General features: G+C 40.1%; 2 protein-coding genes across 2 annotated transcripts; one reads left to right on the plus strand and one right to left on the minus strand.

Annotated features, from left to right (window-relative positions):
* The first annotated feature begins 3,614 nt into the window (after positions 1-3,614).
* Positions 3,615-17,688, plus strand: cldn7a (claudin 7a). The gene is made up of 4 exons (XM_034236233.1): positions 3,615-4,026; positions 6,979-7,143; positions 11,948-12,032; positions 16,571-17,688. The coding sequence occupies exons 1-4, from the start codon at positions 3,804-3,806 to the stop codon at positions 16,737-16,739; spliced, it is 642 nt and encodes a 213-aa protein (XP_034092124.1). The 5' UTR covers positions 3,615-3,803; the 3' UTR covers positions 16,740-17,688.
* Positions 17,689-18,623: 935 nt separating this feature from the next.
* On the minus strand, positions 18,624-22,345 carry si:dkey-112a7.4. The gene is made up of 3 exons (XM_034236234.1): positions 22,083-22,345; positions 21,435-21,772; positions 18,624-20,083 (listed from the first exon to the last, which is right to left on the minus strand). Exons 2-3 carry the CDS (start codon positions 21,613-21,615, stop codon positions 20,010-20,012), a joined length of 255 nt encoding a protein of 84 aa, XP_034092125.1. The 5' UTR covers positions 21,616-21,772; positions 22,083-22,345; the 3' UTR covers positions 18,624-20,009.
* Between the last annotated feature and the right edge of the window lie 1,905 nt (positions 22,346-24,250).

Genomic DNA, 24,250 nt, shown 5'->3' on the forward strand with positions numbered 1-24,250 from the left:
ACTAGCTGCCCGTCCAAATAAAAAGTCACCAACTGGATTTAACTAAGCAAATCTTTTAGAGCCTTCCATTGGATAATTACTGCAGTGATTGCTATGTTTCAGCTGGCAACAAGTTATTAAACCCTATAGCTGATGTGGTGACTAGCTTATCATTTCTTAAACAGCCATGTCTGAAGACATCAATCAGTTTCAGAAGGGTCAAATGATTGGCCTGCATCAAGTAGAGATAACAACTAAGGAGGGTTAAGAACTGGCCAACGCATTATTAAAACCAAATCAATTAATCAAGATGTACAGTACCTAGTTCCAGACGCATCAGGGTAAGAAGAGAGGCGGATTAAGTGATGTACCCATCATGCCTAGTGCCTACCGTACAAGCCTATTGTGTTATGATCTGGGGTTGCTGCAGTTGGTCAGATCTATAGGTTCAGCAACTTTATTTTCCCAAAGAGTGAGGTCAGCTGACTACCTAAATATACTGAATGACCAGGTCTTTCCATCAATGGTGAACTTTTTTTATGAACAGGCAATGTATTTCTACAGTTATTGTTAGGAGGATGGTCTCTGGATAAAGGTGTTATCCCTTATGCTCACTGATATACCCTTTCCAACATTGGCTTTATAAATATGTTGTCAGGATCTCGACACAAACTGATGAACCCAAATGCACGACCCAGAGACTTGAATGTAAAAAAATGTAATTTTAATTTCACAGATCAGGTAATCCCTCTTAACAGAGTAGGTACTGGAAATAACAAAAGGCGCTCACAAGGAAGAAAAAACAAGGCATAACAAAAAGAGAACTTAAAAAGAAAAACTTAAGCCTACAAAATTAACAAAAGAAACAAAACCTGACATGAGTGAAAGCGATCCTTTCTGAGCCGAGGCATGGCACAACCATTCGGGGAAACAAACAAGACGAACTGACACAGGACAGGGGAGAGACAGGACTATTTAAACATGAGGTGAGTGGGAACAGGTGGAAACAATCAGGGGCGGGGCAGACACTGATGATGGCGGGAAAAACACACAGGGGGAGGAAGAAACAGGGCCTGAAATGAAAGACAAGAGGTGAATACAAAATAAAACAGGAAATGACAGACAACATACATAAATATAACTAACACATTTGACGAGACACAACATATGTAAAGATAAAAGAAAACAAACTATGTTTTGTTGGTGAATAACTTTGAGTTAGGCAGTGTTAGTATACTACCTTAACTTTAGTATTAGAAGAAGTAGTGTTCAGAAATCATGAAGGAACTTTCCTTTATTGACATGCTGTGTAACGAGATCTATTTTTATAAGTATGCAAACATTTTGAAGGGCTTTACAGGAAGTTGGATCTTGAAGAAATTACACGCTATCGGACTCAAATCCAGCATTTCTGACACAGTGAGGGAAACTATACGTGTTTTGAGGCCTCAGATACAATTTCTCATGTATTCTTGTGACTGTTTGAAGAGACTGTGATTTGGTCAGATGATTGTAGACTCTTTGAGTTTAACAATGTTGCTGTACGGAATGAATCATGTACTGAGGCAATACTGTCTTGACTCTCCAAAATGAGTTTCCAGTCAATCCCCAGGCAATAGGTGTTTAAAAAGCCATTGTTTTTTTATTGTATCGACTTCAATGAAGCCTATTTTATAAGCCCTTTTCTTTTAATCTGAGCCCCAATCTCACCTTCCCATTTAAAGTTTGTAAATCCAATAGTGAAATAAAAAATAACCGGTCAACACCTGATATTGCATCAACGCTAGACTGACCGAAACTGGGTAAATCTGGACTCAGCACAATTGAAGCAGCGTACTGTGTTATTAACTTAGTCTTACAGTAAAGTGCATTCCAGCGACACTGTAGTCATGTTCACGCTCACTGAGGTGCAGCACAAAGCCACAGAGCCTGTGATTGTATCCATTGTGTCCAAATATGTCTCCACCCTGCATGTAGCACTTGCCAAACCTCTGAGGAGAAGAGAGTCTACAACACCGAGAACACAATCTATTGGCCCCGTCCTGCTACTGAGTCTAGTTGCATAAGAAGACTGAAGGTGATAAAGACGTGGGACATGTAGCGAGGGGCGCCATCCCCCTCATTTGTGCACTCGGGAGCCTTTCAGGGAAAAGCAGCGGGCCCGGTGTGTTTTATTGCTAATGCCTCAGTGACTTCCAAGGGCACTTAAAGGACCTCAATCATTGGACTTGCACTCCACTTGCTCACTTCAGACCCAGAGGAGGCCTCAGGAATGGGAGGGACAGGCCCCCCTAGAGAATGTTGTTAGTGACCTTCTTCGGGCTGATTTAGGTATTTTCTTTTTCAGTTTCCATTGAGCAACAGCAAGCAAGACAAATGTGAAAAAGGGAAAGTAGTAAAATGGAAAGGGGGGGAAAGAGCAATGTTCTTCTTTTTTGTTCTTTGCTACCTAGGTCCTTCGTGGAAGAAGCAGCCAAGAGGACATCAGATAAATCAGGTAACCCATAGCAACAGCATTGGTAGGACTGGAACTGGCCCTTGATATTCTTCCTGTTGCACAGCTTACCAAGCTCATCTTTTCGTACCTTTTTAAATGTTTTTCTTTACTTTTTTCTTTCATCTTTCTCAACTCTTTCCATCACCCAGAACACCCCCGCCTCCTCTTCTTCCTCCTCCTCCTCTATATCAAAGTGATTCCTTGAGCTACGGGGTTCTTCTTCCCCGGCAACAATGAGGCATTTGTTTGGCCACAAAAGCTATGACTTGAGGCCTATTACCCCGGCCTGGATACAGTATAAGGGAAAGAGTTATATTGGGAGACAATGTGGGTGAAGGTGGGGGGGGGGCAAGAATGTGAGAAAATTAAAGAAGTGAGGAAAACAGGAATAACAGCAAGGACTCATTACATTTGAAATTGGTAATCCAGCCAGTAGGTGAGCACATTTCCATTAACCTGCAGTGGGATTACTTCCTGCAGGTTTATGGGTTATTACTTCCTCTCCCATTGCTGTAGCTACTATTGTTCAGCCTCAGTGTGAAGTCAAAAACACTGCAGTGCCAAAAGCCCGACCACTGGTATCAACAACGCTTGTTATTGTGTCTTGGTATTTGGCAACTACTGGAAAACATATATTGTAAAATATTAGTAAGTAGCAACATGGCGACTTTTAACGTAAAAAAGATCCAGACAGAAGAGCTCCAACAAGCCGTTTAGGACAGAGAGTGAAAACACATACTATACAGAGATGCTGTATGAGAAACCAATGTGAGTTTGGAAAATTGCACAATGCAAATCTATTTTAGTAGACCTCAAACATGGAATTATGATCAGTAGAAATGGCCATGACATGGGACCTTTAAATAAAGGATCCGGGTACATCTTCCAACACTGTTCATATGACATGATGCGTAAATTGGGTAAATATTTAGCAAATATACATGTTTCAGAAATACATATTAACAGTAATAGGTATATATTTGATACGCAGTTACATGTTATGACGAAGCGTCTGAAGCATTTTGAAATGGTTAGAAAGTGTTGAAGTGCTGAGTGCATAGACATCCTGTTGCTTTGCTGGAAGCGGAGGGGACATTTCCCAGCAGACCACAGAACATTGCGTCTCCATGCATCAGCAGGCATGATAACAACACACCCACTTTACACCATCACCCACATCTCGAGTGCCCATCCCCGATTGAAGACCCCCAACTCTGGACTGTAAACCAGCTGCGTTTTGCGAGACACTTTTCCGGAGCTTTAGTGCAGGAGAGGGATCCTGCGTCATTTAAGTTAATTTTAGAGAAGGACACTTTGTTTGCAAACCATGGCAAACTCCGGTATTCAGCTGTTGGGGTTTTTCATGTCTTTAGTTGGCATTTCTGGACTGATCATCGGGACTATCCTGCCGCAGTGGAAGATGTCTGCGTACATCGGGGACAACATCATCACAGCCGTGGCCATGTATCAGGGACTGTGGATGTCCTGCGCGTTCCAAAGTACCGGACAGCTCCAGTGTAAGATCTACGACTCCATTCTGCAGCTCGACAGTAAGTAGCGTGATTGTGGAGTAGTCGATAATGTCCAGTGGTGTAAAGTAACTAAGTAGATTTAATCAAGAACTGTACAGAAGTACAATTTTGAGGTACTTGAGTATTTCAACTTTTTGGATCTATCTTACGGTACCCCACTACAATTCAGAGGGTAAACAGTGTTATTTCAATCCACTACATTTATGTAATACATTTGGTTGCAGATTTGGTTCAATTATGTTAAATATAATAAACTCTTAAATCAGACTTTAGTTCCACCTGGAGTAAATCGACAAGCTACCCTGCAGTATACAAAGTCATTAAAACTAGCTGCACCTTTACCATCTTTGAGAACACTTTAATGATCAATCATTACAAAACATAAAATATATTATATGCATAACATGTACTTTTACTTTCGGTACTTAAGTCTATTTTGATGCCAATACTTTTGTACTTGAGTAACCATTTTGATTGTAGGACTTGAACAGAGAATGTTTGGCCCTCTTGTAGCCTACTTCTACTTTTACTTCAGTATAACATCGGAGTACTTTTTCCACCTCTGATGATGACATGTCAATCACTGGTTTTAAAGCAACAGGTTGGATTGATTTTCCCATAGTGACTTATTCATGGAAACCCACCTGGAGACACACCTGGAGACACACCTGGTGAAACACCTGAGTGAGACCTCAATGGAGCACACTGTTATCTCTGATTAAGTTCCCCACCTCAGGGTACCTCCTCCTCATCACTCCATCATTACTAACCACACTATTATCAGCAGTAACAGTCCACTGTGATCTGTCACTACAGGGGGACATTGTCTCTTTCGCAAGTGACCGATTCCTTAGGAGAAGTCACAAGGGAAAGATTTAAAAGCATTCCTTCTAATCCTCACCCACACATTGTCTCATTCTGGGAAACCCACCCACCTCACCTCCAGCCATAGGACTCACTTCAACAGACACAAACACTGTAGTTATCCAAATTCAAGAGCTAATTCTGTGATCCATCTCTTTGCAGGTGTTTGCATGAGCATATATAACCTAAAGATTATACGTTGTCACTATGGCCGTGCCTTTGTGGAAATATAAGTGATAAAAGGCGTAACTGCGTACCTCGTTTTCCCAGGTAATCCCAAGAGATGCGTTACTGAGAACCTTGTTGACACTTCTGTTCCCAACTATGATGAATACGCCACAACAGTTGTTGCTTATTCATAAAAAAGTGGACTCTACAATGACATACACATACTAACAATAGCTTCAGAACATAGTTCATTCAAAAACTGGAAGTTGATGTTTTCAACAATTGAATACCCATTATCCTGGACTACTTTTGAGATGATATTGATTTAAAACTGATCATTTCTCTGCTGATGCATCCAATACAAAACATTATCTTGTGTTTGTGATTCACACACTACCTACTGTACTGTGTGCTCTGCCTACAGCAAGCTTGATGCTGAGCTGGATTAGTCAGGAATTGGGCCTCAGACCCCCCAATGTCCTTATTTCCATCAGTCTGTGATAGTACTATATGCACATGTGTTTTGGAAGGGATTGGAACTACAATATTATTAAAAGAACAATATTAACCTTTTTTCCATCAAGTATTGTCCAACAGTGTTTAGAAAAGGCCCTTTTGAAAAAGACATTCTTCAGACTGCTAAATAAAGTTTAAAGTTTTACCAAATTACACGTTAATAGAGACACAGTCTATCTTTCTAGTGGGCTGTGGCCTAATGGATTACCTGTTGATCATAATTTTCTTAAATCATGTTTTCCTTAGTACAGCTGATATGACATTAAATACAGTATGTCAACATACATTTGCTATACAGAATTGAGAAAGCTAAAGTAGCCTCTACCACCTTGAAGTATTAAACAAATAATATGTATCCCATTATAGAGTAGGAGTGGACATTGAAATCAATATAAAATACATATTTATATAATTTAACTTAAATAACAAATATTACACAAACGTGTTTTTTATTAATATAATCTCTGTTAAATGAAAATGAGATAAGATGATATATAAATATAACTTGTTATCTGTCATTGTAGGCATACAAAGTGGTATGTTTGGTAACTTTCAGTAACGAGCAGTGAGTACTGTATGTACGAAGTAATCAAAACCAATCTAATGTCTTCACGTCTCTTGTTCTCAGTGAATAGCAGCAGATGTGCAACATTTGTGTCGACACTACAGAGCTTCCTCAGACAGCGCAGTGACAATAATGAGAGCAGTGTTTTAGCTCCAATCCAGGATACTGTGCATCCTGCTCTCTATCTGCATTTACTATATAATCCAGGCTATTGTTCCCCATGTCTCGCTACTTCATAGAGTTACCCCTCTCCTCTGCACCCTCCTCCCCCGTGTCCCTCTACTCCCTCTCTTGGTGGAGGGGTTTGTTTGTTTGGGCTGGGCAGGGATGGCCTAGACTGGCACAGACTGGTTCTAGGTGGACCGAGGGGGAGAGACAAAGGGGGGACTCACACTGTGATAGGTTTATAGCCTGAGGAGGGGCACTGACAGATAAGGGGTCCGGCAATGTTTCAGCAGGCCTCCACCTCTAATTAAACGGCAACAAACGGGCAGAGACAGTGGGAGAAGAAAGAGTGTGGGATGTGTTTTTTTCTTTCTGTTTGTGCGTCCATGTGTATCCCATGGTTTCGCTTCCAGGAACAGCTCACATTCAAATGTCCTGACAGGCTAATGTGAGCATATTTCACAACCCCTGGACACACACATAAAGCCTCTCTGAAAGGCTGAGGTCTGTTTATTCTTCATTATTTATCAGTTTGTGACTTTATATGATCTTTTTATGCTGTATTTTCAAGATACAGTGCACTCCCACGATCTCCAAAAGCCATCTCTCCACTGCCTTCCCTAATGGAACCAACACAGTCTTTGTGTACTTTTCTCATTCTTCATATTTTTTTCCTTTCCTCTCTGCCCCAGGTTCACTTCAGGCCACTCGTGCCCTGATGATAGTTGGCATCATTGTGTCCATCGCAGGCCTGGGTGTGGCCTGTATGGGAATGAAGTGCACCACCTGTGGAGGGAACAACAAACTGCGAAAGTCCCGCGTCGCCATGACAGGAGGCATCATCCTGCTGGTGGGAGGTGAGGAAGCCATAGTGATGTTTGATGACATGCAGATGGGTGAAAATTAAAAGGAAAAACAACATAAAGGTGTTGTTCCAGCACTGAGGACTGCTGCTGTGTGTGGGACTACAAATGTCACTCCAACTCGTACATGTTTGCAATTGAGTTGAGACTATGTGACTGGGCTTTAGCATCTTAATCACGTGATTTTTTTCCAAATCTTTCATTATACCAGTCATTTTTTTGTCTGTAGGTCTGAAACACTGCCAACCTTAAAACTAGACTTAGAGTCCATGATATCCCGTCGGTGAGGCGGTAGTATGGTACTTAGAGCAAATGCGGCTAGTAAACACTACAAAATGTCTTGTAACAAACTATATATACACTGCTTTCAAATGCTAAAATGGGGGACTTCAAGTAAAGTATCATTAGGAACGTCTCACAATACCACAAAATAAATGAAACATTTAAACTTGATGATAAAGTTCACCAAATTCTTTAGGAAAGATACGATCATTTTACAAGATTAGGCAATCTAAAATTAAGTACTTTGTTAAGCCATCCTCTCTTTGTTGTGATACTTCAGTTTGGACAGCATTTGTGGGCCATCTGATAGGGAAATCCCTAGGACTGCACTGCTAGTGTGGCTACAAAGCTTATAACGTATAAACCTTCCAGCTAGTAAAGTAAAAACAAATATATTGACAAATGAGCAGCTGGAATGGTGATGAGAAAAGTGTGGTGACCATATCATTTTTCAGTCTACATGTTTCTGCTTTTTGTTTCTACATGCCTGTACATTATGGAATTGGGACCTACACTAATCCACATTAATTTATTACACTGAACAAAAATATAAATGCAACACTTTTGTTTTTGCTCCCATTTTTCATGAGATGAATTCAAAGATCTAAAACATTTTCTATACACACAAAATAACCATTTCTCTCAAATATTGTTCACAAATCTGAAAAAATCTGTGATAGTGAGCACTTCTCCTTTGCCGAGATAATCCATCCCACCTCACAGGTGTGGCATATCAAGATGCTGATTAGACAGCATGATTATTGCACAGGTGTGCCTTAGGCTGGCCACAATAAAAGGCCACTCTAAAATGTTCAGTTTTATCACACAGCACAATGCCACAGATGTCGCAAGTTTTGAGGGAGCGTGCAATTGGCATGCTGATAGCAGGAATGTCCACCAGAGCTGTTGCCCGTGAATTGAATGTTCATTTCTCTACCATAAGCCGTCTCCAAAGGCGTTTCAGAGAATTTGGCAGTACATCCAACCGGCCTGACAACCGCAGACCACGTGTAACCACACCAGCCCAGGACCTCCACATCCAGCATGTTCACCTCCAAGATCGTCTGAGACCAGCCACTCGGACAGCTGCTGCAACAATCGGTTTGCATGACCAAAGAATTTCTGCACAAACTGTCAGAAACCGTCTCAGGGAAGCTCATCTGCATGCTCGTCGTCCTCATCGGGGTCTCGACCTGACTCCGGTTCGTCGTCGTAACCGACTTGAGTGGGCAAATGCTCACATTCGATGGCGTCTGGCACGTTGGAGAGGTGTTCTCTTCACGGATGAATCCCGGTTTTCACTGTTCAGGGCAGATGGCAGACAGCGTGTGTGGCGTCGTATGGGTGAGCGGTTTTCTGATGTCAATGTTGTGAATCGAGTGGCCCATGGTGGTGGTGGGGTTATGGTATGGGCAGGCGTATGTTATGGACGACGAACACAGGTGCATTTTATTGATGGCATTGTGAATGCACAGAGATACCGTGACGAGATCCTGAGGCCCATTGTTGTGCCATTCATCCACAACCATCACCTCATGTTGCAGCATGATAATGCACGGCCCTATGTTGCAAGGATCTGTACACAATTCCTGGAGGCTGAAAACATCCCAGTTCTTGCATGGCCAGCATACTCACCGGCGTATACGACAGCGTGTTCCAGTTCCTGCCAATATCCAGCAACTTGGCACAGCCATTGAAGAGGAGTGGACCAACATTCCACAGGCCACAATCAACAACCTGATCAACTCTATGCGAAGGAGATGTGTTGCACTGCGTGAGGCAAATGGTGGTCACACCAGATACTGACTGGTTTTCGGACCCCCCCAGACCCCCCCAATAAAGCAAAACTGCACGTTTCAGAGTGGCCTTTTATTGTGGCCAGCCTAAGGCACACCTGTGCAATAATCATACTGTCTAATCAGCATCTTGATATGCCACACCTGTGAGGTGGGATGGATTATCTCGGCAAAGGAGAAGTGCTCACTATCACAGATTTTTTCAGATTTGTGAACAATATTTGAGAGAAATGGTTATTTTGTGTATATAGAAAATGTTTTAGATCTTTGAGTTCATCTCATGAAAAATGGGAGCAAAAACAAAAGTGTTGCATTTATATTTTTGTTCAGTGTAGTATGGAAAATATGACCAGTTTCATAATATTACATCAAAGCTTAGCTCGTTATTATGGGCTCAGAACAGTCTCATAATACACACATGCACACAGAAGGATTCAAACTTGTAATTCATGATCCGCAAAAGGATTCACACTTGTGTTTTTCAATGCACACACAAATGTGTTCCGTTTCATATACATGTAAATAAAATCCAAATACAGAAAAAAGTTTTACATATGTATTTTTGATCCACACATATTTGTTTTCCGTTTAAAACCGCTGCACCTGCAAACACAAACCGCTTTCTGTGCATGGATCGCTGTGCATTCGTGTGTGGGTTTTTTTAGACTCCCCTGACGGTCACCTGATTCGTACTTGTAATTTGTTCTATCTATAGCCAATCAGATGTCTCCTTCATTCTAAGCCAATCACATGAGCGCGCCCCCACGAGGGTATAATTTATTGCGTTCATGATTTAGCGCTTCATGTACGCATTTTGCGCAGTCCGGTCAGCTCGCTAAACAGAGGGCGGAGCATCAGGTGATCATGCAGAGCTGCGTGTCTCGGTCAGACTCAGCAGCTGATCTGATCTCTCTCTCGCGTCCGGTTATACTTCACTCGCATTTATGTCTATATCGATCAGATCCAGCTCTCCTGATCGGCCTTTATAGAGAGCACCGATCAAACTATTAAGAGTGAATATCGGCCGATAATGAATTTACATAACATTACATACATTAAATATAACACTGAAATGGTAAAAAAAACGCAAATTATTATTAATAGTATCCAATAAATGTCAGTCACCCAAAATTACGTCATTGGTGTTACTGCTACACAAAACGCTTTTATTTTGAAGTAATGTACTGTCTCTGAATGCCTCCTTTAACAAGAGATAATTTGAGGCAGTGCAGTGGACAAAGACATAAGGAAAGTCAGATACTTCTTAATTTGTTTGTTAAAGGTGTCATTTTATCTCCAAATGTTATGTGAGTCTTTCAAGTCTGTCATTAGTGTTACTCATTGCATAGCCCAGGGGTGAACATTTGAATGGGAAAATGTATTGTATTGAAGAGTTAAACGATTTTGATATTGACTGAAGCCATATTTGGTCTGACACATGGCAGCCATTTTGTTAAAATGGTAGTGTTTTCTCCAGTGGTGTAGTGGGGATTTTTTTACTGGATGGACGGGGCGGGGGGAGACTCTATGGACGCGCTCGTGAACTGTCAATGGGGGGGGGGGGGCGATCCGGCCTTTCTGCGCGACTGTCACTCAATTTGTGGGACGCGTCCAACGCCCACTACACCACTGGTTTTCTCCAAATTGTCACTGGTGTTACCGTCACTGGTGTTACTCTTCTCCCTGGTAACACGTAACACCAGTGACGTTCCTATATAAATAAGCTTTGTATAATGTATACAAATAATACAAATAATACTAATATTTTAAGCTCTACTTGTTGTGGATTCATCAAGTTAAGAGTTAGTTATTGCTATTTAACAGGTTTTAGATGTGTTTAGAAGGAATATATTTCAGGAGATTTGTATCACCCTGATTCCGCCTTTTCTGTAGAATGACTCAGGGGGTGATTTGGGATTGGGCCAAGGTGTCCTGAGATTAGCGCCTGCAGGCAGACTCCATGGACCTGTCAGCTCCGGACAGCGCAAAATGTGTACATGAAGCGCGTCATGAACGCAAGAAATCTACCCTCGTGGGGGTGCGCTCATGTGATTGGCTTATAATTGAGGAGACATCTGATTGGCTATAGATAGAAAAAATTACAAGTACGAATCGGCTGACCATCAGGGGTCGTCTCAAAAAACTCACACACGAATGCACAGCGATCCGTGCACAGAAAGCGGTTTGTGTTTGCAGGTTCAAAGTATTTAAACAGAAAACAAATATGTGAGGATCAAAAATACATATGTAAAACTTTTTTCTGTATTTGGATTTTATTTACATGTATATGAAACGGAACACATTTGAGTGTGCATTGAAAAACACAAGTGTGGATCCTTTTGCGGATCATGAAATACAAGTGTGAATCCTTCTGTGTGCATGTGTGTATTATGAGACTGTTCTGAGCCCATACATTATCACATCCTTGCTAGATCTAGAGCACATCATACAATAAGTAGGAGGAAGTGTGATCCATTGTCCAAAAAGCTTTCCTCCCACTCCTGTGCTGCAGCCCTGAATGAATAAGTCCATTACTCCTGGTACGGTTTCTGACATAAGAGGTCTAACGGGCTCCGAAGAGAACAGAAACACTAAAGGCTAATTGTGCTGGAGTCAATAGCTCGCCGCCTGGTGACTATAAAAGCATGTCTCCCCTCTCAGGGTTTGATGTTGTGTCGATGGACTGATTGATCTTTGTTGTTGGCTTTCTGTCCTCTCAGGGCTGTGTGCCATCGTTGCGTGCTCCTGGTTCGCTCATAATGTGATCCGGGCTTTCTACAATCCCTACACTCCAGTCAACACCAAGTAAGTATCACAGTGTGTCCAAGAACTGTCATTAGTTTTACATGATCACATAATTGCTAATCCCATTCTTTACAAAAGTTAAAAAGACACAATTGAGTCCCTTCAGATATGAAACGTCAGGCTAAACAGATAGTTTAGCATAGCATGATGAGTGAAACAGGGGGAAACAAATACCCTGGCTCCATCCAAAAATAATCTAATCTACTTGTCCACAATTAAGTAACTATGACACATTGTTGTGTTGCAGTAATGTGCTGGACTATTTCTTGTCACTGTTTCCTGTAATATGCTAAGCTAACTCAAATGTAATTGACCGATAAAACAGTGGTATGTGGCATGTTTCCTAAAATGTTGAACAATTATTTTTAGTATTATTTTTAAGGTCCATTCTAGGTATATGTTACCACTAAGGCAATACAGCTTAAAGGCAGGTATTGCACTTTTTAAATCATTATATTTATTTGACACCTATTGTTGATGTGACTTAATGAAGCATTATAAAATGTAATTTAGTCTTTAGAAATGTTGGCTGTTGTTGATACTTTAGTATATTCGGCCAATACTACTGTAATAAGTAAACATTCAAATGCAGACATTTTATTTATAATCAATAAATTAAATTTTTTTGAATTACCCATGTGGCCACATTGGCTGATTTTCCACAATAGTCTTGCGTTAAGAAAAAGACAACAGGTTCTCACTCCTAACCCGTCACATGTTGACGGTCGGTCAGGGCCCCTCCCCGTCACTCTAATACGGACAGGGTACCCCTTGAGAGTCAGTTTTCAACGGGCAGGGCGTCCCATTGACTTGCATAGAGCTCCCTGAACGTTGGTAATAGACGAGTTGGGATCGCGGCGAAATGCTCTCCTCAGATCCATTCTCACAGCGTTTATCAACCTTTTTCTTACTCAATATCAAGCCACACTTATTGTTTTTACTTCTTTATTTTAATTGAATAATGTAGGACTTTTGTTGCCGTCAGTTATGGTTGAGAGTAGGGGCTCAGAATACTGAAATTTGTATTGTTTCATCGTTTTTTCCTTCTAATTTTGTATTATTTTCTAAACCACACACTGTTATTTACTCAACAATAACACATAATTATCCTTGTGTTTATTTATTTGTTTGATTAATAAACACAAGTTGGAGTCCGTCAGGACCGAGGGTCGGAGCAGCTCATAATAGTTGCTTTAGAGAATTTTACACCCGGAAGTAAGTATTCTCTCCGCTTCGCTTGACAAACCCTGTGATCGTCCTCAAGCTCTGTGATTGGATGTTTGAGTGTGCGCCAAGGGTTACGCCGAGCGTCGAACAGCACTTTGAAATGGGATGAAACCACGGCAGACTGTCCAAAACTGGATTTGAACGGGTCCCCCCGTCCCCCACCCCGTTCCCAGAACTACACATGCTGGCTATAGAGTGGTGAAGTCCCTCCCCTTCCGGTGGACCTCCATGGGACCTTATTTCGGAAAATGTTTGTATTGATCGTCAATGGAGAGAGAAAGATTATCTTTCGATCCCGTTTGAATTGTGCCACGAATTACACATATGATGTTTGTCAATTTAAAAGATAAATTTGCAAGTAAAAAAAAAATAATGTGTCGTAAAACTGTGAAGTAACAACATTTTTTGAAACGCTCAATGTACTACAACACAACACCAACACATGTCACCAAGATGGCCGTCACTACAAATAGAGTGACTACCCACACTATCACCACAATGAAACACGTCCTGAAGAATGTCATGCAAAGCTGCCTGCCTGCCTTCCTTCGATTCTCTCTGAACTGCCTGATCTTTTTAATGTTTAATGTCAACCATTTGTGCAGATAGCATTAAGTAGAAAAGATCGCAGATGCTAATGTAGCGTTAGCATTTCTCCCCCGGGCTTAAATGGTGTATTATAGAATGATCACACCGGTGTGACAGTACTCTTCAAAGGGTTCACGAAATATGACTACTACTCTTACTGTTTAACATTTTGGGTTATTTAATGTTACTTCATGTTAAGGCTAATACAAATGACAAGGCTGTAATGCTAACTAACGTGCTTGCTACTAGCTAGGTAGCTAACTTTATCCAGCCACTCCTGGTCCTTTCTTCAGACGGGAAGCGAAAGAACGAGCAAGACCCATTGCTGGTATGATAATAACCTGGTACCAAGCACACAGGCATCTTGTTAAAGTTATCTTATCTTAGCTATCTCTTATGTAGTGGGGGAACACAATTGTGACATCAGTTATGACATCACTTACGCGACTCTGGGATTTGTAGTCTTTCTAGTTGCGTATTTTTCATAGTCTTATATTTCAACAGTTTTACGACAAACTGTGACTTTTTTGACATGGAAATGATTATTTAAGATTGACAAACATCATTATAACATCATATGTGTAATTCATGGCACAATTCAAACGGGATCGAAAGATACATTTTCTCTCTCCATTGACTTCAATACATAATTTTTCCGAAATAAGGTCCCATGGACGTAGATGGGCGTGACTTCGCCACTCTATTATGTGTTTCGCAACATGTTCTATGGCACGTCTCTACTGGGAATTGTAGTTTTAAAAGACGTTTTCATATTTCCCATAATAAGAAGTTGCCAGTATTAAACTGTGTACATCCCTGGAGGTTTAGGGGATAGGAAACACTCACATTTAAAACATATAATTAATAAATGGGTGAAAATGGCTTGTGCCCATAATGGGCAGCATTAATACACACATGCCAGCTAAGGTCAGAAGAGCTTTATTTAACAGCTGGTCTTATGTCTGTGACCCCTCCTGTTGTTCATTGATAAGCCTGAAACATGCACTTGTCAAGGTTCAGAGGCACATTTAGCAAATATGGCAGTAGCCATCGATCATCTTAAGATAAGATATACTTTATTGATCCCAAGTTGGAAACATTTGCGTTACATCAGCATGTGTAACAGTTGTAAATATGCAGTGGTGTTTATTTGTAAATCATTTAGTATAATCACACAAATTCTGTGTTTTATATTGAATAATTCTGTGTTCTTTACTTATTGAATGTTCAATACCTGACATCGGAGATGAAAAACTTGGGTCGCAGGTTCCTCAACAGTGCATTACAAGACATCTATCAATATGTGTGTATACCTCCACCATTAAACTGTCGTATTCTGCACATTTCTTATACTATCTACATACATCTTATAAGAGTATAATACATATGTATAATATCAGTTAAAATAAGTGCTTAAACATACAGTAGTTAACATTGCAGGAAAGTAATATATTAGTACTTTGTCAGGCTTAATATTTATACCCCCAAAGCTTTTTTCTTATTCAAAATAAGACCTTAACCTAAAGTATTCTTTAATGTTTAAATAAAGCCTTATTAGTTTGTCTGTCTGTGTCTCCTATTAATATAATAATACAAATAATACATTTCAATAAGGTGCTTTAACCACCAGGTGTCCCTTTCTATCAGCTTTGCACCGTTATGGTGTAAATATACCGATTGGATCAAATATAAAAGTCAGCCGAATTAGTATTGATACTGCAAGAAGACTTATATTGTGAAGAGAAATAGAATATTTTGTTTAATTGCTGATATATTTATGATCCACGTCACATATTCAGTTTCGGCGGCAGTTCTTCCTGTTTGTCTAGAAGTCTTCTCATCAGGGCTTTATAAATAGCGAACTACGGCAGATATGTAATATTTAATGCGGCCGAACTGCCGTATTACAATGCCGTTATGTGATGACCTCCAAAGAGAAAAGCAAGCAAACTTGGAATAAAGTATTATTTTATTTAAAAAATTTTTTTTTTCCGGATTTCACATCAACAGGAAGTCCGGTTAACTAAAATGTCCGTGCTGAACAATACCCCAACCCATAGATCCGTGGGTGAATAATGTCAATCACCACATTACACACATCCCTTCACATTTAAATTTAAATTTACATTAAAATATTTCGTGAGGCCTTCTAAAATGTTTTGAAATATAATTAGGGTTGTAGTTGAAGAGTTTGTAAATGATTGCGTGACAACGCAATCGCACAATGGCACGTCCATTAATTCCACAACCACACACATGGATTAACATGGATTTAATACATTAATGTAGCCTTTGTTTCTGCTAAAAGAAGTGTCAACCAGCTGGGGCAACAAGAAAATCGGCGAAATCGAATGTGACTATTAAAAAATAAATAATTATTATATTAATATTGACAATAACAACCGACCGTCGGGGAGCGTTCTCATGGCGTCTATTATCAACGCTCAAGGGGTACCCTGTCCGTAATAGAGTGACGGGGAGGGGCCCTGACCGACCGTCAATATGTGACGGGTTGGGAGTGAGAACGTGTTGGAAAAAGAACAAGGTTCATCCTTCACCATTGCAGGTTTAAATGTTTGTAAGGTTTAGAAAACCCCTTTAACACTGAACCGATGAAATAGACATGTTGGGAATGGAGAAATGTTGCCAATCCTTGCCAAAGTCATTGGAAATCCAAACTCATACTGGTGGAATAACTAGTAACACCCTCTCTTGTGTCCCAGGTTTGAGTTTGGCGCGGCCATCTTCATCGCCTGGGGCGGCTCCCTGCTGGACGTTTTGGGCGGAGCCATGTTGGCTGCTTCCTGTCCTCGAAAAAAACAAGTGGCCAAGTACCCGTCCATGGGCGGCTCCCGCAGCGGTCCGCCGAGCAGCACTAAAGAATATGTGTGAGAGCGACCCCTACAGCTCGGGACTCCAACAGAAGCTGTCAAAGAAGCTCCTCCCTGCTTTTTCTGCAGCACCAGCGAAGAAAACCGAAGGTGTACGGGAAGTTGTGAATCAGAGAGGCAAAGAATTACTGACTTTGTTTTCTTTTTTTCATCAGGCTGACCTTTGATAACCCCTTGATTATGACGCAGCACTCAATTGTTTCATGAATGATGTCCCGCACCCCGTCGACACATTCCACAATTGTTTACAAGTGACCTTCACAAACACATTATAATTGGATCCCCCTGATTAATAGACAGGCACTTGGGGTGTAACCTGTTGAATTATAGCCTGAATAGTGGATTGTAGCCAACGATAGCATCTCCGTGTTAGCACCAGCGTCTCTTAGCGTTTGCCATGTAATTGAAAGTAATCAATTCCAGTTTGGTGTCTAGGCTGCGACTCAGGGGCTCCGTACAACAGAGACACATGGTGACAAAACATTGTTTTATATTAACTGTTGATGGTTTTAAAATAGACATTATGATGAGCAGGGTGTGATTTCACACACAGGCCTTTTACTACAACACTCACTACAGGCCTCTTCATACCAGTCCGCTACAAACCCTGCTCACATATGAAATATTTTATTATCTAGTCACCGTGCTGTTTTTACTCTAATAGCTTCCGTATCAGCCACTATGAGAACAAACTGCCTCTATTTATTTTGACAAATGTAGGATGAAGTGTTGGCTCTTCTAAAGGTAGATCACTGTGGCCCAGTTCTAGCTTTTGGATATTATAAAGTCATTTTTCTATTGTGATGTTTTGAGCTCTGAACAGTGTCGACTGTTTTTTATATGGCATAGTTTTATACACTTGGCTCATTTAGCAGATAATGAGAAATGAGTGAAAGAAATGTTTTATGTCCAACAGTACTTACATAATAAACATATTGAAACATTGTTAATTGTGTGCTGGTCATAGTGATTGATTGTATAGAAATAAAGAATATTAGAGAGCAAAAAGAAAACAACCTTCTTTTCCACCAAACCTTTTTAATTTATGATTTTACAGTTACTTAGATGTGAAAACAATTGTTTTGCTTTTTGTTACTTTACTTGCATGTTAGAGCCTGACTTGAGACTGACACAAGAGGTATTTCCAGATACATCTGCTGAAGGAGGAAAGATTCCAGTATTAATATACTATATTTATACCTCACATTAGAGTTATTTGTGCTGTGAACAACTTGAAAACATTGACAACTTATAGGGAGATTGTAGTAACTAAACTAAAATATGTGCCTTGTCCCAATTCTTAAATGAGGAAAACTATGTAATTTTAAGAAGTTTTATTCTGTATCAGACACAAATGAATGTTGAACCAGAGATATTTTGTGAAACATGTTTGAAGAGGCTATTTGAGGATACAGTATTTAAGTGTGTTTACTACTCAATATCTAGGCTATCATTTGCATTAAGAACTTCACACAACTGTAATATTCAGCTTTAAAAAAGCGCTACGTAATAAGTCCAGCCTCGGCATGACTGTAGTGATGTCATCCTCAATGAAAAAAAAGGCAATTCATGTTTTTACATGAGCCTCACTAGAATTTATTTTCCCACATTAAATATGTATCTCACCTGCAGCTAAATGTATTTTCTATTGTCCTATTATTTTAGAGGGAATAGAGCATGTAAAAAAACCTTTACACATGTATGGATTTTGGTTACGGTGTCAAGTATTGAACCAAATATTCACAATTTGAATGAGTGAAACATTTTTTCCAGTTAGGAATGAAAATGCTAGGTCTTCCTATGTGAACGTTATGTTTGGGTTAAAATAACTGCATGAAATAAACAAAGCAGCTAAGTTAGCAACAAATGCATCAAAACGACAGAGTCCACAAAGATTTGTCTTTTATTTCCAAAGATGCATTATGAAAAATTGACCATTTCCATGCAAATGGTAGAAGCCACAACTGCAGACAATAATCTCAGAGTCAGAGACTGGGAAATGCAGTGAGGCAAAAGAGTAAAGTGATCTAGTAACAATTTCACAGCCAACAAAGTAACATCAGCATGAGCCTCTACAGACATCTCATCTCAAAGTCCACTGCAATCTTTAAAAAAAACAACCCGAAAAACATCAGAGTTAAGATTGTCTCAGAGCGCTAACTATAGAGTGCTGCGTGTTCTCATTATCTCATACTGTAATTGTAAAGTTCATCTGAACCGGTAAGACACTGACGCCATCGAGCAGAGTACTGCTGTAAATATGAATACAAAGTAAGTGTTTCCTCAATTCCTTTCGATAATCAATCTGATAAATATCATTTGGCAATTTAAATAAGTAGAATTATACATGTCTCGAAAACCCTGCCTTTAAGAAGAAAACCTCCATAAATAATTGTTGTTTAAGATATTTTGTCTGCCGAGTCAGCAAACAACGAGCTTAGGAAAATGTCGACTCAGCGTTATCTAAAGAGCATAACAGCGCTGTGGTTTGAACTACATAGCCCTTAATAAGAGGATACCAGTGTTGATGCTTTTTCAACAGACTCCATGCATAGAACATGTCACTGCACATAACAGGCATTCCCACAAAAGTGCACCATTTTGAAAAAAACATAATAAATCTCAGTAATAGAGGACCGAAGCGATTTCTATTCAGGAACGAGTAAAAAACATGTAGAAGCCATAACAACACAACCATTTTTTTTCCAAACAATAAATAATTAGCAGTAGTTTTTTTTCTCTTTCCTGTAAATACAAGCTTTCATCCACCGGATATTAGGACACCACTTGAATCAGTGTGAGAGTGATAGTCCTTGCACAACGAAAGTTTAACATTTCACCTGTGTGTGACACGTTAACAGTGTTCCGCCACACGACCAAATCGCAGACGATCTCACCGGAAAACAAGCAGGTGAGAAGCCGCTTCTCTTCGAGACTCAGTGCAACTTTAGAAATGTAGCCCTTTTTAAGAAGCTCTGAAAAATATAGACACTTTCTCCAAAACCGTTCCTGATAATCTACCGCCAAGGTATAGAGTAGAGAGCGATGCAATACAATTCATTCACAGTCTGACTTAAATAAACACTATGTACAATCAGGGGCCTAGGCTTCAGCTGCCGCTAAATCAGCCATTTTTTGGTGCCTTTTGTCTGAGCCAATCGGAGGCTTCAGGAGGACACACGACAGGATCAAGGCCAACATCACCCACGTTGACATTTGGCGTCCTGGGAGATTTAGAGATTTTGTTTTACATGGCACTTCTTGGTGAAGTTTAGGAGATGGGCGATACAGGGCACTGGCCGTTGTTGTTCATGATGTCATCCAAGTCTTCATCGTCCATGTCCACTAAAGAGGAGGAAAAGGCAAAGGTCAGGGATGTGGGCCTCTAAGCAAAAGAATACTTTTTTCTGTCAATTTAGAGAAATGTTCACATCAACATCCCATAATATGCATCACAATTTTTATTTCTCTTTTGGTAATTTCCCTCACAAAACTAACACACATTTTGATTGCTGCTCCGAGCCCTTCTTATACTCAAGCAACAATTTGGGGACAGTGTGACGTTAAAAGCAGATCTGTATTCACAACTGTTCTTTTTCATAAATATCATAATGATAAAGCCTCTTATTAAAAAAAACTGATTGTACTCCCTTGTTTACCAAATGAGTGTTTTAGTTTCACGATTAAGCTGAAAAAATATCCTCTTTGTAGAGACTTCAAATTAGTTTTTGCCGTGTGGTCTTATTATGTAATAACAAAAGTACTGATTTGTAAAGACATTTTACTTTTCTTACTGTTTGTCTGTGTCTTGCTTTTCAAAAGAGCTCACATAACCTCATATCCTCCCTGAATTTGCCTCAAGTGAACTTCATGATTGATTTTAAGATAAAACGATTTTTTTTTTGCACCATATAGACCCAGCATACAGCTGTTGACTTATACTATTTAAATCTTACTGCGCGCAATCTCAGATCATAGAAGAACACACATTTAACCATTCCCTAATCTGGACTTCAACTTGCAACCTTCCTGAAAACTAATTTGAATGAATGTCTGTTTTACCTTTGTGCCATATTTTCTTATTACGAGGGTCGAGTGAGGTTCATTCTTTTTGTATTATTGGTATACCACCTTTAAACCTTGTTTTGAAAGGTGCTATATAAAAGCAACATTATTTTGCATGTCATGTTTTATTGTAAAATTGTCCAAAGTGGTTATATCTTCGATAGCATACTTATCTTTATTTATATTATATTATATATGGAAATGTCAATACTGGTCTATTGTGTGTCATATTTATAATGTCTATAGTGCATGTTATACTGTTTGTACTACCTTTATAGTGCATTCAATAGTTATAATATAGTGTTTACCTATTAATACTGTTTATAGCTCCTTTTGCCGTCATAATGATATACTTATATTATTCCTACAGTGCTTTACTGCTTCTCGTGCACTCATGTTTGGATGTATTTTGTGGTCTATTTAATCTATGATCTGTCATTATAATAAATGAATGTATACATTATACATTAATGATGTAGTGTCCTTTGCTGTGAAGCGCTTCGAGATTTGTCTTGGCAGATGAGAAGCGCTATATAAATTAAATGTATTATTATTATTATATATGTGGCTGTTGTGCGTGTCACTGTCATGTTTCTGATCCATGCAAACAGACAAAGCAGCAGTCACACACCTTTCTTGGTTCGACCAATCTGGCCCAGTTTGGGGGCCCTCTGCCCGAGTCTTTGAGGGTTGGCCCCCCCTCCATCCCCGTTGACCTGGGGGTGTCCCGGGTTATACTGGCCCGCCGGACCCGGCTGCCGGGGCGGCCCGCTGGGGGGGATGAGCTCCGGGATCCCTGAAGCTCCGTACATCTCTCCGGGGTGCGCCTTCTCCTGATTGGCCGCTAGATGTCCACACTGCCCAGGCTTTGTGTCGTGTCAAAAGGCTTCTCACTTCCGCAATGGCATTCAACAATGAATGTATGAACGACACACGACAGAATGCTGGAAATGACAGAGGGAAAGTAGCCTGTGAAAGAAAGTAAATACGTTTGTCAAAAATAGCTCTCATGCGTCAGAGAGCGGTCGGCTGTGGACAAGTGCGCAACACTTCTGCGCTGTTTATACTGAAATAAACGATGTTTTTCTAACATGTTTCCAGTCTTATACAATTAACATGTGTAGCAAATGTCTCCCTGGTCTGTATACTAGCAGAACAGCACAATAACGTGTGTACTGTTTGAGCTATAATAAACGGCTTTTCCGCCCTATCTGAAATAAACATCTCTCTCTCTACAATCCTTTAGGAATACTGGTAAATATGGTTGATAATACCTCACCTTTTGTTAACTGAGGCCGCAGTATGAGCTGGATCCAGTGAGAGCTGCTCCTGACTGAGAACACTGTTGTTGTTTATCAGAGCTCTCTCCCTCTCTCTCTTGGCATACCGGGGAAGCGTCGATTTAAAGGGGCCTCTCTCCCTTTGCTCTGCCTTGGGGATTTCCTCGTATTGTGTCTTGACTCATAGCGGCGTGGGGACGTCACGCCGCGCGGGTGATATAAGCGACAGTGCTGACTCTTCGGATAACATGGTGGAGGTGTGCCAACGTTTCCAGGGTGCAGTGCGTAATTACGCACCTTCGGTTGTGAGAGAGAGTGACTCAGGCGCCAGCCAATGACAGAGCTGCTCAGTAATCCCATTAGTGTGTTATATCAGAGGTAGCAGTTAACTCACCTAACTGAAGTCCAACATGTCCAACCTGGTTCCGTTGTTCAGTGATTTATTGATTGTATTATTTGCTTGGTTAGTAATTTCTCATCAACTGCGGTTTCTTAAATGGACTTAAAATCTTTGTCAAAGTCTGTTTCTACATTGATTTGAGTTTTCCCGTACCTTACACCCCTACCAATAATCTCTGCATCACATAACCATGACCTGTCCCCCAAATGGTCATCTCTAGTTAATAATAACAGTTTTCTGATGCTTCTGGCTTGACTTTTTGTAAATATGATGTACATTTAAAAAGCAATTAACTTTTAAATTACTTAGCATGTACAAGCCATACCAGCAAGTCCTTAAACCCAACCAATGTACCAGTGTCACTACAAACTTCCACTGTGCAGCCAAACATTATTAAAACTTTTATTGGAGATCCAAACGCTTTCAAATATACCAAAACTCTGGAGGAAACCTTGGGATTGAAGCCTTTGCACAAAAACCTATATAACACAGGAAAGGGAAAACCTAAAAAGCCTATTTAAAAAAACAAAACATTATGATTTTGTAAAGACACTGCTAAATACTATTACAAATGTCCACAAGGCTTATTTTTAGTACATTTGATTGTCACTATGACCACCAAACGAGTCTCAGGAACAAGTTTAACTGATTGTTTGTGCTTTTGTTCATCTACCTGCATGTGGGGAATGTGTAATAAAAACTATCTTCACACTGTAGGAATGAATCCATGCACAGTTGAGAGATTACCCCCCACCAAAAATCCTCTTCTAGGCCTGCCAAGTCTGATCTGATCAAAGTTAGCAGCCCTCCGTGGTAGCTGGTTGATATATAATTGAGAGTTTTTAGAACAATGAAACACTTTGTCGGAGCTACACACTGCCATCATGTCCAGGATCATAGGTGTTACGTTCCTGCTCATCATTCTGGTGGATAACTTCAGCAGCACAGGTACATTCACAGAGATGTTAATTATTTCTTCATAATCTCATCCTGACCGAAGACGGTTGTTTGGTAATGGAATATTGTTTCACACAAGTGATTTATTTTTCCACTGTGTGCAGCTTCACATGCAGGATTGCATGTGTCCAAAGTTCACATCCGCAAGTGCAGGTGCAGAGGTGAGTGTCTATCGTACGTTTTGGTTAAAGATTTGTGAAAAACCAGCAAATAAAAAGTTCCTAATCAGCTGTTATGATATTGTATTGGGGTCTTCAATAGGATTTAAAGATGTTTTTTTTCTGCCAAAATAAATGGTGTAGTCTGCAGGTAAAGCAGCCAAAGGGCATTATAAGTGGTTATCACCTAAGTTGTTGTGTTGATGACCACCATTGTTCTCATTGCAGTTTCAACCAATGGAAAAATGATGTGTCGCAGCCCACTTTTCCCCACAAACCACAAAGAAAAACAGAACCTGATGAAATGTCTTTGCAGCAAAACAAACCAACACAGTGAGTGATTTTGTATGTGTGAAATGCAGTGAGGAATTTCTCTTTTTTTGTGCTAATATTCAGTAAAGATGTTTAATTTATTGCCATTTATTTCTCCTTATTTCCAGCCTTAAAGGCAGCCTGCACCACACGGCATCCTGTATTTCCAATCTCCATGATAGGAATCAGTGGAATTATGTGGAGATAACAGGAGAGAAGACCTTGTCATGATCAATCGTTATCAATTCAATTTCACACAAGATCATATTATCAAATGATGTTAGCCATAACATCCCATGACATGAAAGTACATCACAGTATGTATCACGTCCTCCTTGTA

Source organism: Gymnodraco acuticeps, unplaced genomic scaffold (genome assembly GCF_902827175.1).
Source record: "Gymnodraco acuticeps unplaced genomic scaffold, fGymAcu1.1, whole genome shotgun sequence".
Lineage (NCBI taxonomy): Eukaryota > Metazoa > Chordata > Actinopteri > Perciformes > Bathydraconidae > Gymnodraco > Gymnodraco acuticeps.

Bases quoted from the DNA above. Each gene is read 5' to 3' on its own strand.
- si:dkey-112a7.4 (XM_034236234.1), bottom strand. From the start codon at position 21,615: ATGTACGGAGCTTCAGGGATCCCGGAGCTCATCCCCCCCAGCGGGCCG. The intron at 20,084-21,434 runs GTGTGTGACTGC...CCTCCTCTTTAG, and splicing joins GATTGGTCGAACCAAGAAAG to TGGACATGGACGATGAAGAC.
- cldn7a (XM_034236233.1), top strand. From the start codon at position 3,804: ATGGCAAACTCCGGTATTCAGCTGTTGGGGTTTTTCATGTCTTTAGTT. The intron at 4,027-6,978 runs GTAAGTAGCGTG...TCTCTGCCCCAG, and splicing joins CTCCATTCTGCAGCTCGACA to GTTCACTTCAGGCCACTCGT. The intron at 7,144-11,947 runs GTGAGGAAGCCA...CTGTCCTCTCAG, and splicing joins CATCATCCTGCTGGTGGGAG to GGCTGTGTGCCATCGTTGCG.